The 14,928-nt window shown below is 39.5% G+C and overlaps 1 protein-coding gene across 1 annotated transcript in view; it reads left to right on the top strand.

Annotated features, from left to right (window-relative positions):
• pcdh11 (protocadherin 11) overlaps positions 1-14,928 on the top strand; it is a 591,758-nt gene that overhangs the window by 257,351 nt on the left and 319,479 nt on the right. The window contains exon 3 of the mRNA XM_061900330.1: positions 8,301-8,360. Coding sequence (XP_061756314.1) covers positions 8,301-8,360 — 60 coding nt within the window. The remainder of the gene's footprint in view (positions 1-8,300; positions 8,361-14,928) is intronic.

Genomic DNA, 14,928 nt, shown 5'->3' with positions numbered 1-14,928 from the left:
GAGCAAAAACTACAGTGTATTATACAAAATAAAAAGGAAAATAAATTAATAATAACAAAAACATAATACAAATAAATAAAAATAAATACTAGAACAGCATAATAGCTAGAACTAGTATGCATGTATCCATAAGAAGGTTTTTTTTTTAAAAAAAGAAGGGTTTTTAAGCCTTTTTCAAAGTCTGTGGTCCACTTAGGTGGTCAGGGAGAGCGTTCCACAGACTGGGAGCGGAGGAGCATAGTTTATAGCTTTGTCTTTGGAGGTCGGAGGAGGTTAGCCTTTTTGGAGCGGAGGTGTTTTGTGGATGATTTGGGGTTGAGTAGTTCTTTGGGATAGAGGGGGGCATTTCCACGGAGTCACTGGTGGGTTAGTAGGGAGACTTTGTATTCAAGTCTGAGTGAAATAGAAGCTAGGAGAGGGATTTCAGAGTTGGTGTGATATGGTCGTATTTCCGCACTCATCAGGATTTTAAGTTTTGGTGTTGTTTACTGCCATCATATTTCAGTCTACACGTATCTCTTATGTATGACTGCCATCTACTGACCACACTTATTTTACCATGTACCTAATAAAATTGCTTCGAGGTCGGTAAGGACAACTATAATCATGCCGTACATCAGGGCTACAAGGCACACTGTTGATTTTTGAGAAAATTAAAGTATTTTAAGTGCGCCTTATAGTCCGGAAAATACGGTACTGTGTGCTCATAGGCTCCCCCTACTGTTTTGGGATATCAATTTGACTAAAGACATGATCAAAATGTAATCCTGTCAGATGTATGATGCATTATTGGGATATTTTACATGGTTTAATGATCAATGTATACAATAGTATATTGATATTTAATCTAAATCATTCATTGATTCCAATTTTTAAACAGTGGATTAAATGTATTCTCACTTGAATTTGAAAAATGTTTTAAAGCAGAATGGAAAACTGAGTGAACCCTCTCGACAGATGTCCACTCTCCGCGTCTCGGTGGGTGTCGGCACACATAGAAAATCAACCTCGTAACGTAGACGTGTGTCCGTAGAAATTATCCTGATCACCCCCAAAATGTAAAAGTTTATTTCTTATCCCATTTCGGACACTCCCTAAAAGTTTCATCAGAATGTGTCCATAACTGTTTGAGCTATGTTGATAACTAATTAACAGTCGGACAAACAAACCCCAGGGAATCAATGGCTATATACATGTGAAAGTGTATGTTTTTTCATTACTTTTAAACAGGCTCTGAGAGGGTTCACTTGTTGCATCCGTTTCAGCACATGTTTGTTTTGTAGTGGAATAAAAAACAGAGTGAACCCTCTCGAAAGTTGTCCGCTCTCTGCGTCTTGGTGGGTGTAGATACACACATAAGTTCAGTCTCGTAACGTAGACGTGTGGTCGGAGAAATTATCCTGATCACCTCTAAAATCGAATAGTTTGTTTCTTATCCCATTTTGGACACTCCCTAAAAGTTTCATCAAAATGTGTCCATAACTGTTTTAGCTATGTTGCTAACTAACTGTCAGACATACAGACCCCAGCGAATCAAAGCCTATATACATGTGAAAGTTTATGTTTGTTCATTACTTTCGAACAGGGTGCCAGAGGGTTCACTCGTTGCACCCGTCTCAGCACTTGCTTGTTTTATAGCGGAATGAAAAGCAGAGTGAACCCTCTTGACAGTCATTCACTCTCTGCGTCTCGGTGGGTGTAAGCACGCACAGAAGTTCAGCCTCGTGTGATCGCAGAAATTATCCTGATCACCTCCAAAATCTGTTTGTTTCTTATCCCATTTCGGACATTCCCTAAAAGTTTCATCAAAATTTGTCCATAACTGTTTGAGCTATGTTTCTAACTGAAAAACACACCCCAGGGAATCAAAGGCTATAAAAATGTTAAAGTATGTGTGTGTTGTTTTTGTTCGTCCGTCACTTCCAAACAGACTGTAGGAGGGTTCACTCGTTGAATCTGTCCCAGCACGTGTTTGTTTTGTAGCGGAATAAAAAGCAGAGTGAACCCTCTCGACAGTCGTCCACTCTCTGCGTCTCAGTGGGTGTAGGCACAAACAGGAGTTCAGCCATGTAACGTAGACGCAAGGTAGCAAAAATCCTCCGGATTACCAACAAAATGTAATCACTAATCCCATTTTGGACATTCTCTAAAAGTTTCATCAACATTTGTCCATAACTCTTTGAGCTATGTTGCTAACTAACTTACCGTCGGACAAACAAACCCCAGTGAATGAAAGACTATATACGTGTGAAAGTGTATGCCCGTTTGTTACTTCCAAACAGTTGAAAGAGGGTTCACTCTTTGCATCCGTCTCAGCACTTGCTTGTTTTATAGCGGAATGAAGAGCAGAGTGAACCCTCTTGACAGTCATCCACTCTCTGCGTCTCGGTGGGTGTAAGCACACACCGAAGTTCAGCCTCGGGTGATTGTACAAATTATCCTGATCACCTCCAAAATCTGTTTGTTTCTGATCCCATTTCGGATATTCCCTAAAAGTTTCATCAAAATCTGTCCATTACTGTTTGAGCTATGTTGCTAACTAACTAACAGAAAAACAGACCCCAAGGAATCAAAGGCTATAAAAATGTGAAAGTCTGTGTGTGTTAGTTTTGTTCGTCCGTCACTTCCAAACAGACTGCGAGAGGGTTCACTCGTTGCATCCGCCTCAGCTTTTGCTTGTTTTATAGCGGAATGAAAAGCAGAGTGAACCCTCTTGACAGTCATCCACTCTCTGCGTCTTGGTTGGTGTAAGCACACACAGAAGTTCAGCCTCGTAACGTAGACATGTGGTCGTAGAAAGTATCCTGATATCCTCCAAAATCTAATCGTTTTGTTTCTTATCCCATTTCGGACATTCCCTAAAAAAAATTTAAAATCAGTCCATAACTGTTTGAGCTATTTTGCCAACTAACAGTCAGACAAACCCCAGCAAATCAAAGAAAATATACAGGTAAAAGTCTGTGTTCGTCCGTGACTTTCAAACAGGCTGCGAGAGGGTTCACTCATTGCTTCTGTCACAGCACTTGCTGGTTTTATAGCGGAATGAAAAGCAAAGTGAACCCTCTCGACAGTCATCCACTCTCTGTGTCTCTGTGGGTGTAAGCATACACATAAGTTCAGCTTCGTAACGTAGACGAGTGGTCATAGAAATTATCTTGATAACCTCCAAAATCTAATCGTTTTGTTTCTTATTCCATTTCGGACATTCCCTAAATTTTTTTTTTAAATCAGTCCATAACTGTTTGAGCTATTTTGCTGACAAACTAACAGTCAGACAAACCTCAGTAAATCAAAGACTATATACATGTGAAAGTCTGTGTTTTTTTGTTACTTTCAAACAGGCTGCGAGAGGGTTCACTCTTTGCATCCGCCTCAGCACTTGCTTGTTTTATAGCGGAATGAAAAGCAGAGTGAACTCTCTTGACAGTCATCCACTCTCTGCGTATCGGTGGGTGTAAGCACACACATAAGTTCAGCTTCGTAACGTAGACGTGTGGTCGTAGAAATTATCTTGATCACCTCCAAAATCTAATCGTTTTGTTTCTTATCCCATTTCGGACATTCCTTAAAAGTTTGATCAAAATCAGTCCATAACTGTTTGAGCTATGTTGCTAACTAACTAACAGTCAGACAAAAAAAAGCGAATCAAAGGCTTTATACATATAAAAGTATGTTCGTTTGTTACTTACAAACAGGCTGCGAGAGGGTTCACTCCTTGCATCCGTCTCAGCGCTCAAAACCTAATCACGTATTCCTCACCCCAAAAAGCGAATTATAAAAAATTAATTTAATTACCAACATCGTACAATATGATCATTTTATTGTGTAGAGTTTGTACAAATACCACAAATGACCTGTTATGCGGGGAAGTCGGTAAATCACATCGTTGCTGTAAAGTGAGTGCATTTTTTTTTTTTTGGGCCCACTTACAAGGTGAAGAGGTTAATGAGAAGGAACATCTTCCTTCTCTGCAGGGTTAGCAGCTGGACTCCTTTTGTGAGCGTGTTATGTTAGTGTAGTGCTCGGCAGAGAGCTTTTGTGGGAGATTAGGATCATGGAGTTCTGCACTCAAGTGGGGGGTCCAGGTGATTGTGACAATCATTTAGGGGACTGAAAAACATTTTTATCCTACAAACCCCGTTTCCATAAGAGTTGGGAAATTGTGTTAGATTTAAATATAAACAGAATACAATGATTTGCAAATGCTTTTCAACTCATATTCAGTTGAATGCCCTACAAAGACAATATATTTGATGTTCAAGCTCATAAATGTATTTCTTTTTTGCAAATAATAATTAAATTAGAATTTCATGGCTGCAACACATGCCAAAATAGTTGGGAAAGGGCATGTTCACCACTGTGTTACATCACCTTTTCTTTTAACAACACTCAATAAACGTTTGGGAACTGAGAAAACTAATTGTTGAAGCTTTGAAAGTGAAATTCTTTCCTATTCTTGTTTTATGTGGAGCTTCAGCAGTTCAATAGTTCGGGGTCTCCGCTGTCGTATTTTACGCTTCATAATGCGCCACACATTTTCGATGAGAGACAGGTCCGGACTGCAGGCGGGCCAGGAAAGTACCCGCACTCTTTTTCTACAAAGCCAGGCTGTTGTAACACTTGTCTTGCTGAAATAAGGAGGGGCGTCCATGATAACATTGCTTGGATGACAACATATGTTGCTCAAAAATCTGTATGTACCTTTCAGCATTAATGTGTAAGTTACCCATCCCTTAGGCACTAATACACCCCCATACCATCACAGATACTGGCTTTTGAACTTTGCGCCTATAACAATCCGAATGGTTATTTTACTCTTTGTTCTGGAGGACACCACGTCCTCTATTTCCAAATATAATTTTCAATGTGGACTCGTCAGACCACAGAACACCTTTACCACTTCGCGTCAGTCCATTTTAGGTGTGCTCGGGCCCAGCCAAAACAACGGTGTTTCAGGATATTGTTGATAAATGGGTTTGGCTTTGCATAGTAGAGTTTTAACTTGTACTTACAGATGTAGCGACCAACTGTAGTTACTGGACATGGTTTTATGAAGTGTTCCTGAGCCCATGTGGTGATATCATTTACACACTTGTTGGTTTTTGATGCGGTACCGCCTGAGGGATCAACGATCCGTAATATCACTTACGTGCAGTGATTTCTCCAGATTCTCAGAACAGGTATGGTGTTCTTGGGATGCAACTCAATATTCTTCTTCCTCCAAACAAGACGAGTTGAGTTTATACCAAAAAGTTCTATTTTGGTTTCATCTGACCACGTGACATTCTCCCGATCCTCTGCTGTATCATCCATGTATCCATTTTGGTATGAACTCAACTCGTCATGTTTGGAGGAAGAAGAATACTGAGTTGCATCCCAAGAACACCATAACTACTGTGAAGGATGGGGGTGGAAACATCATGCTTTGGGGCTGTCTTTCTGCGCAGGGGACAGGACGATTGATCCGTGTTAAGGAAAGAATGAATGGGGCCATGTATCGTGAGATTTTGAGCCAAAACCTCCTTCCATCAGTGAGAGCTTTGAATGGTTGACCAAATACTAATTTTCCACCATAATTTACAAATAAATTCTTTAAAATTCCTACAATGTGAATTCCTGGATTTTTTTTTCACATTCTGTCTCCCACAGTTGAAGTGTACCTATGATGAAAATTACAGACCTCTGTCATCATTTTAAGTGCGAGAACTTGCACAATCGGTGGCTGACTAAACACTTTTTTGCCCCACTGTATATATATAAATATATCTGTTGGGTCAGGAAAAAAACACACAGGCTATATCATCCCTACAAGCCTGTTTCACGGGTAAAATACCTCAGAATTGAGCACTGTATTATGGATAAACCCCAGAAACCTTGACTATATGTATTAGAGATGCGCGGTTTGCGGTCTCATCCGCGGATAAACCGCGGGTCGGCCGGGTAACATGACGAAAAAATAGATTTTAATTAGATTCGGGCGGGTGGTGGATGAACCATTCGGTAATATTTTATATACATGGTTCTGGGATCAGTGTCCTTTATCATTCAAAGAGCCATGTAGGACCCGTGTCACAAAGCGAAGAAGATAATAGGAGACGCCAATATTCTCTGGAATGACTGCCGGCAGTCACCCAGTTAATAGGTATTAGTGCGTGCTATGAAGCTATTGGCTTTGTCGCCTTCTACAACATGTACGATCTGCTTGTCAGTCCAGCAACATGTTGCTTGTGGCTTCCGCGGCAACATGCACACGACTGCAAGGCATACTGGGTGACACAGAGTACACTAATGGTTGTGATATTAACAATTTTAACACTCTTAGTAATATGCGCCACGCTGTGAAGCCACATCAAACAAGAATGACAAACACATTTCGGGAGAACATCCTCCCAGTAACACTACATAACCGCAACACAACAAATACCCAGAATCCTTTGCATCCAGGACATGCCTGACTATTTCATACACCACGCTAGCACCCCCCCCCCCCCGTGTGCCGGTAAGGTGGGCGGGGTTGGAGGCGTGGGGGTGTAAAATATATTCAGGAATTGTGGCGGATGCAAAGGATTCTGGGTATTTGTTGTGTTGCGTTTATGTTGTGTTACAGTGAGGATGTTCTCCTGAAATGTGTTTGTCATTCTTGTTTGGTGTGTCTTCACAGCGTGGCGCATATTAGTAAGACTGTTTGAAATTGTTTATATCACAAACATCAGTGTACTCGGTATCACCCAGTATGCCTTTCAATCTTGTACGTGTGATTGCGGAAGCTGCATTCAACATATTGCCGGACTTACAATCGGTTTGTACATGTTGTTGAAGGTGTCAAAGGCAATGGCCTCACAGCACGCCCTTATTCTTGTCATCGGGATGAACACCATTGGATATTCACGAGAACGTTAGCGTCTCCCATTGTCTTCTTTACTCTGTGAAACGGGTTTAAATAGCTCTGTGAGTGGTTATGGTGGCTTACCTCTGATGTATTTCACCGGTTGCGGTTCTGATAAAATGTTGGTTCTGGTGGACGGCAGGTGGATGACGACTTTAGTGATGCGGTTGCGGATGATATAATTGCCGATCGGCGCATCTCTATTACATTTCTATATATGAGGTTGAAACTTCGACTCGGTCATTTAAAAAGTCTGCTGAAGAAGTGGGTACTGAAGAACATTTTCTTTTTTTTTCTTGTTTTTAAATTCGATTGCTAAGAGGCTAGACTGTATTCTGAGGGCTTGGAATGAAGGTCATGGTGGGGAATCTGTCTACATGAATATACGTGTGTGTGTGTGTGTGTGTGTGTGTGTGTGTGTGTGTGTGCACTGAAACATAGCAACCATTTCTTGCTGATATCCCCAAAGACAATAACTCATGTTTATTTGTCACATCAATTAGATGCTATCACGGATACAAAGCCTATTTAATCTGTAGGGGGAATTTTGTCTGCTAAATTCATCGTCCCGGCAAGGCCCATTTATTCATTTATATTTCATGAAGGTGGTGTTTATCCTGCACTGAAAGCCTGGCTCCTGTGTTTTTTTTTCTTTTTTTGTTTTTTCTTCCTTATTTTTTTTTTTAAATTCTCACTCGGTTTGTTCGGCGATTGAGGTGTTTTTTCCTCCCCGTGCAATTAAATATAGATGTTAAGAGTCTAAAGTTTGAGTGTTGCATCTGTCCCGGTGACGCCATTACGCGTGCCCCAGCTGCAGGCTTGCGTTACAAGGGTCTTAATTGGAAGCACCTGCTCAGAGAACGGGGTCTCCCCAGGATGCGACGTTCAACTTTACACGTTTTTTTTTCCCTCGGTGAGGTCATCTCGAGACACTCCACTGCTCCCTATTTTTCTTTTTTCCGGCCAACATGTGAGTATGCAAATACTTTGGATCTTTGCATAATCACAAGCAGTGGGGACCATCTGTTGTTGGCTTGTTGACATATCTCGTGTCTGCTTGTTAATGCTGTTTTCTTCCATGTAAGCGTTGCATTAACAATATGATAATCATTTAACCTACAAAAAAAAAAAAAATACATACTTGCTGAAATCTTCCGGCAAAAGAGGATTTAAATTATTTCCAAATGGATCGGAAACTAAAGCAAATCGAAACGGGTTGTGTAATCTTTGCGAAGATATTGTCATGATAAAGATTTAAAACACGTCTCTTTTAGATTAGTGCTCAGCATGTGTGTCAAGAAAAATATGTGGGCTCGCAAATAAGCCTTGATAAAGATTTACAGAAGGAGAACCTCCGATGAAAACAAGTCTATGATGGTGTGTTTATCTATATTTAATTTTTTTCCCCTCGCAGAACGCCAGCCAGACGCCGGAGAAGTCTTTTCACTCGCCGCCGCCCATGTGTCCTCACAAGGTAAGCTTCCGGTCGTGGGAATGATGCAAAAAAAATAAAATATAGTACACCAGCAGCAGAAATGTGGTGACTCACAGTAAGAGGGTGTCCCAAATGGACTCGCTATTAGACAACATGCTTTATTCTACTTAGTCAACATGGAATTGTAATGATTTGTATTCGTATGAACCAGAATAGCATTGTACAACTAGACATGTTTATAGAGTTCAGGGGTCATAATCTGGCCCGCAAACACATATATATGTATATATATATATGTATATATATATATATATATATATATATATATATATATATATATATATATATATATATATATATATATATATATATATATATATATATATATATATATATATATATATATATATATATATATATATATATATATAAGTTCTCCCACTTAAAATGATGACAGAGGTCTGTAATTTTCATCAAAGGTACACTTCAACTGTGGGAGACAGAATGTGAAAAAAAAATCCAGGGAATTTTAAAGAGTTAATTTGTAAATTATGGTGGAAAATAAGTATTTGGTCAACCATTCATAGCTCTCACTGATGGAAGGAGGTTTTGGCTCAAAATCTCACGATACATGGCCCCATTCATTCTTTCCTTAACACGGATCAATCGTCCTGTCCCCTTAGCAGAAAAACAGACCCAAAGCATGATGTTTCCAACCCCATGCTTTAAAGTAGGTATGGTGTTCTTGGGATGCAACTCAGTATTATTCTTCCTCCAAACACAACAATTTGAGTTAATACCAAAAAGTTCTATTTTGGTTCCATCTGACCACATGACATTCTCCCAATCCTCTGCTGTATCATCCATGTATCCATTTTGGTATAAACTCAACTCGTCTTGTTTGGAAGAAGAATACTGAGTTGCATCCCAAGAACACCACACCTACTGTATGTATATGTATGTATGTATGTGTGTGTGTATATATATATATATATATATATATATATAATGAACTAATGCCAAAATAAATGTTCCTCTTTTTTTGTCTTTATATTTCTGAAAGGGTGCCCACATGCCTACATTATAATAACTTGGTATATTCCACAGTAACTTTTTCTTTAAAGACTCAAACCATCTTCTGCGCCATTATGATTCAGACTCGGTCGGCCGTGGCGTGGATTTATTCAACGATAATTATCCTAATTCATGCACAGTTGGCGTTGTCACTTCCCACCGATGACGTCGAGTCCTCCAACTTCCCCACTCCTGAAACGCAGTAATGTGCTATGCAGCGAAAGTCGCACAATCTCAGCTCAGTTAGCAGCGAATGTGTCAGAATTGACTGCGTGTCCTTTTTCCGGGTGGATGAGCGGCGGCGGCGGCAAGGAGCGGACCTCGATAAAAAAGCTCAATGGAGGGAAGCTGTCTGGCAGCCTGTCATCAACTGGTCAAAGCCTGGCGCTCCTCTCTATCGCTGATGTACAGCTCGCTGTCAAAAAATGACTTTGGCAAGTGCGGACGGCGGGAGGAATGTAAATACGCCTCAAATATGACGGCCCTCCTTCATTTTTGTCATTGTGAAATCAGGAGAAAGGCCTATCGAGTTGCCATCGGGAGGCGGCATGTCCTTCACGCAGGGATGGAACAATTCCTCCGTCGCTTATTAGGCACTCAAGACAATTCTATCCCATTGTGTCATGTTATTTACCCGTGTATTCAAAACAGCACATTTTTAAGTGATAATATATCATATTGTCAGTGTTTATAACCCTTTGCATTCATATTTTTTTTGTTTTGTTACATTTATGTTGTGTTTTGCTGGATTGTTCCTTTGAGGAGGAGTGATGTTCATATGTTATTAATATTCAGTGTTTTATTGTTCATAGTTAGTATTGTAAATCCCATGTAAAAGAGGAGCAATGTTCATATGTTGTTAATACTCAGTGTTTTATTGTCCATAGGTAATATAAAAATCCCATGTAAAAGAGGAGCGATGTTCATATGTTAATATTCAGTGTTTTATTGTTCATAGTTAATGTCGTAAATTCCATGTAAAAATAGAAACAATGTTCATATGTCGTCAATATTCAGTGTTTTGTCCATAGGTAATATTGTAAATCCCACGTAAGAGGAGCAATATTCATGTTGTTGATATTAAGTGTTATATTGTTCATAGATGATACTGTAAATTCCATGTAAAAGAGGAACAATGTTCAAATGTTGTTAATATTCAGTGTTTTATTGTTCATAGATAATATTGTAAATCCCCCGTAGAAGAGGAGCAATGTTCATAGATAGTTAATATTCAGTGTTTTATTGTTCATGGTTAACAATGTAAATTCTATGTAAAAGAGGAGCAATTATCATATGTTGTTAATATTCAGTGTTTTATTGTTCATAGTTAATATTTTAAATCCCATGTAAAATAGGAGCTATGTTGATATGTTAATACTCAGTGTTTTATTGTTCATAGGTAATATAAAAATACCTTGTAAAAAGGAGCGATGTTCTATGTTGTTAATATTCAGTGTTTTATTGTACATAGTTAATATTGTACATCCCATGTAAAAGAAGAGCAATGTTCATATGTTGTTAATGCTCAGTGTTTTATTGTCCATAGGTTATATAAGAATACCACGTAAAAGAGGGGCGATGTTCATATGTTGTTAATATTCAGTGTTTTATTGTTCATAGTTAATATCGTAAATTCCATGTAAAAAGAAACAATGTTCATATGTCAATATTCAGTGTTTTACTGTCTATAGGTAATATTGTAAATCCCTTGTAAAAGAGGAGTAATATTCATATGTTATTGATATTCAGTGTTATATTGTTCATAGTTAATATCATAAATTCCATGTTAAAATAGAAACAATGTTCATATGTTGTCAATATTCAGTGTTTTATTGTCCAAAGGTATAATTGTAAATCCCACGTAAAAGAGGAGCAATATTCATATGTTGTTGATATTCAGTGTTATATTGTTCATAGATAATACTGTAAATTCCATGTAAAAGAGGAACAATGTTCAACTGTTAATATTCAGTGTTTTATAGTTCATAGATAATATTGTAAATCCCCGCAGAAGAGGAGCAATGTTCATAGATAGTTAATATTCAGTGTTTTATTGTTAATATTTTAAACCCCTTGTAAAAGAGGAGTAGTGTTCATATGTTGTTGTTATTCAGTGTTTTATTGTTCATGGTTAATATTGTAAATTCCATGTAAAAGAGGAGCAATTGTCATATGTTGTTAATATTCAGTGTTTTATTTTTTATTGTTAATTTTGTAAATCCCACGGAAATAAGCAGCGATGTTCATACGTTGCTAATATTCAGTGTTTTATTGTTCAAAGTTAATATCGTAAAGTTCATGTAAAAGAGGACCAATGTCCATGTTTTGTTAATATTCAGTGTTTCATTGTTCATAGGTAATATTGTAAACCCCATGTAAAAGAGCGATGTTCATATGTTGTTAATATTCAGTCTTTTATTGTTCATAGTTGGTATTAGTAATCCCATGTAAAAGAGGAGCGAAAGTTCAAATGTTAATATTTAGTCTTGTATTGTTCATAGTTAGTATTGTAAATCCCACTTAAAGGAGGAGCGATGTTCATATGTTAATATTCAGTCTTTTATTGTTCATAGCTGATATTGTAAATCCCATGTAAAAGAGGAGCAATGTTCATATGTTGTTAATATTCACTGTTTTATTGTTCATAGTTAGTACTGGAAATACCACGTAAAAGAGGAGCGATGTTCATATGTTAATATTCAGTCTTTTATTGTTCATAGTTAGTATTGTAAATCCCACGTAAAGGAGGAGCGATGTTCATATGTTAAAATTCAGTTTATTGATCATAGTATTGTCACTCCCATGTAAAAGAGGAGCAATGTTCATATGTTGTCAATATTCACTGTTTTATTGTTTGTAGTTAATATTGTAAATCCCACTTTCTTTATTTCCATGTACATTTTGGGTGTCTCATTCAGTAAGAAACTGTAAAATTCCATTCCGTTTTTTTGAGGTTCATATTACTTTTTGGGCATTCTATTGGTCATTGTGACTTTTGGTGTACATACTGTACAGCAGAGTTTCACAGCTAAATGCCTACCTTTTTTTCCGGACCATAGGGCGCACCGGATTATAAGTCGCACTGCCAATGAATGGTCTATTTTTCCATCGTTTTTTTTTTTTTTTTTTTTAAATATAAGGCACACCGGATTACAGGGTGCATCAAATAATTCATAGTATTATTTTTTTTCTACATGTAAAACACTTGTGTTTTACACTTTACATTTTATGTAGACCTTGTGGTCTACATAAAATGTAATTGTGGTTCTTTGGTCAAAATGTTGCATGGATGTTGTTTTACAGATCCTCAAGTCGCTTTCTGACTTTTCCATTTTGTGGGCGCTCTTATTTACCAGGCTCACCTTCGGCAGCGTCTTCTCCCCGTCATCTTTGTTGTAGCGGTGTAGCGTGCAAGAAGTGTCAAAAGATGGAGCTAACTGTTTAGATCACATTCAGAATTTACTTCAACCAATAATGCAGCAGCATCTTTTCATCCAGAAACAACAACAAAAAAAGTTAATTGGGTGAATAATGTAAATTCACTACACCGGTATGTTTTAGCGCTTTCATGGCAGGTTTAGATGGATAGATAGTACTTTATTGATTCCCTCAGGTGTCCCATAACAAGAAGATAGTGAAAAACACAAAGCTTATCAACTATGGTGTTGTCAAGGACTACAATAGTGGAAGCGCACACATTTTCAGGACTCATGCAGATCCCAAATACAGATCAGCAGGAACCAGAAAGTAAAAACTTTTTTTTGCATACTAATGCTAATACAAAACAACGGATATGTCTTACCTTATACACAACCCATAACAATACACGTACATTGAAGCACATCAAGCGCTGCAGTTTCATTGCTTACTAAAGGCGTTCTAAAACATTTTGATAGATTTTTGAGCGCCGTGTGCAATGTTCTACATTTTCAATGGAACACATAAAATGTTGGTGTTGTGTACTTGAGTCATATTGCAGTTTAAACATATCTCTTATGTTTGACTGCCATCTACTGGTCACATTTATTATTACAACATGGACCAAATACAATAGCTTCGAGCCGGGAAAGCGCAACCAAACGTATTCCTTACATTAGCGCACTGAGTTATAAGGCGCCCTGAGAAAAAAAATGCAACATTTAAGTGCGCCTTATAGTCTACAAAATACACATATCCGCATGTTGTCTCTCAATGTGGACCCCCCAGGGTCAAGATATTTGCTCGGCTCCGGTCTATTTCAAGGCTGCCCTTTGTCACTGATTCTGTTTGTAAGTTTTATGGACAACATTTCTAGGCACAGGCAAGGCGTTGAGGGGATCCGGTTTGGGGGCTGCAGGATTAGGTCTCTGCTTTTTGGAGATGACGTGGTCCTGATGGCTTCATCTGGCCAGGATCCTCAGCTCTCACTGGATCGGTTCAGAAGCGACCGGGATGAAACTCAGCACCTCCAAGTCCGAGTCTATGGTTCGAGCCCCGAAAAGGGATGAGTGGGGAGGAGAACCTGCCCCAAGTGGAGGAGTTCAAGTACCTCAGAGTCTTTCTCACGAATGAGGGAAGACTGGATGGCGAGATCGACAGGTGGATCGGTGCGGCGTTTTCAGTAATGCGGACGCTGTGGTGAAGAAGGAGCCAAGCTGGAGGGCAAAGCTCTCAAATTACTGGTTGATCTACGTTCCCATCCTCACCTATGGTCATGAACTTTGGGTTATGACCGAAAGGACAAGATCACGGGTACAAGCGGGCAAAATGAGTGTCGTCCGCCGGGTGGCAAGGCGCAGGAAACTAACTAGGGTGAGAATCTCCGCCATCCGGGAGTAGAGCTGCTGCTCCTCCACATAGAGAGGAGCCAGATGAGGTGGTTCGGGCATCTGGTCAGGATGCCACCCGAACGCCTCCCGAAGGGCGTAGGTTTACGGCTAGTCCAACCGGTGGGAGGCCACGAGGAAACCCAGGACACGTTGGGAAGACTATGTCTCCCGGCTGGCCTGGGAACGCCTCAGGATCCCCCTGGGAGGAGCTGGACGAAATGGCGAGGGAGAGGGAAGTCTGGGCTTCCCTGCTTAGGCTGCTGCCCCCGTTACCCAACCTCGGATAAGCGGACGAAGATAAATGGTTGTCAAGTTCTTCAGGTTTTTTGCAGCTGTGCCCAAACTTGAAAGGGCCAGTGGGACTCAAAAAGGACACAAAGGGACAACTCAATCTTCTTTCCTTGTGCTTTATTGATATTTGATTTGAAGCAATCAAATCACGGTGGCAGAGGGGTTAGTGTGTCTGCCTCACAATACGAAGTTCCTGCAGTCCTGAGTTCAAATCCAGGCTCGGGATCTTTCTGTGTAGAGTTTGCATGTTCTCCCCGTGAATGCGTGGGTTCCCTCTGGGTACTCCGGCTTCCTCCCACTTCCAAAGACATGCACCTGGGGATAGGTTGATTGGCAACACTAAATTGGCCCTAGTGTGTGAATGTGAGTGTGAATGTTGTCTATCTGTGTTGGCCCTGCGATGAGGTGGCGACTTGTCCAGGGTGTACCCTGCC

Source organism: Nerophis ophidion, linkage group LG05 (genome assembly GCF_033978795.1).
Source record: "Nerophis ophidion isolate RoL-2023_Sa linkage group LG05, RoL_Noph_v1.0, whole genome shotgun sequence".
NCBI lineage: Eukaryota > Metazoa > Chordata > Actinopteri > Syngnathiformes > Syngnathidae > Nerophis > Nerophis ophidion.
Note: the sequence above shows the minus strand (reverse complement) of the source record. Positions and strands in the feature narration are given on the sequence as shown.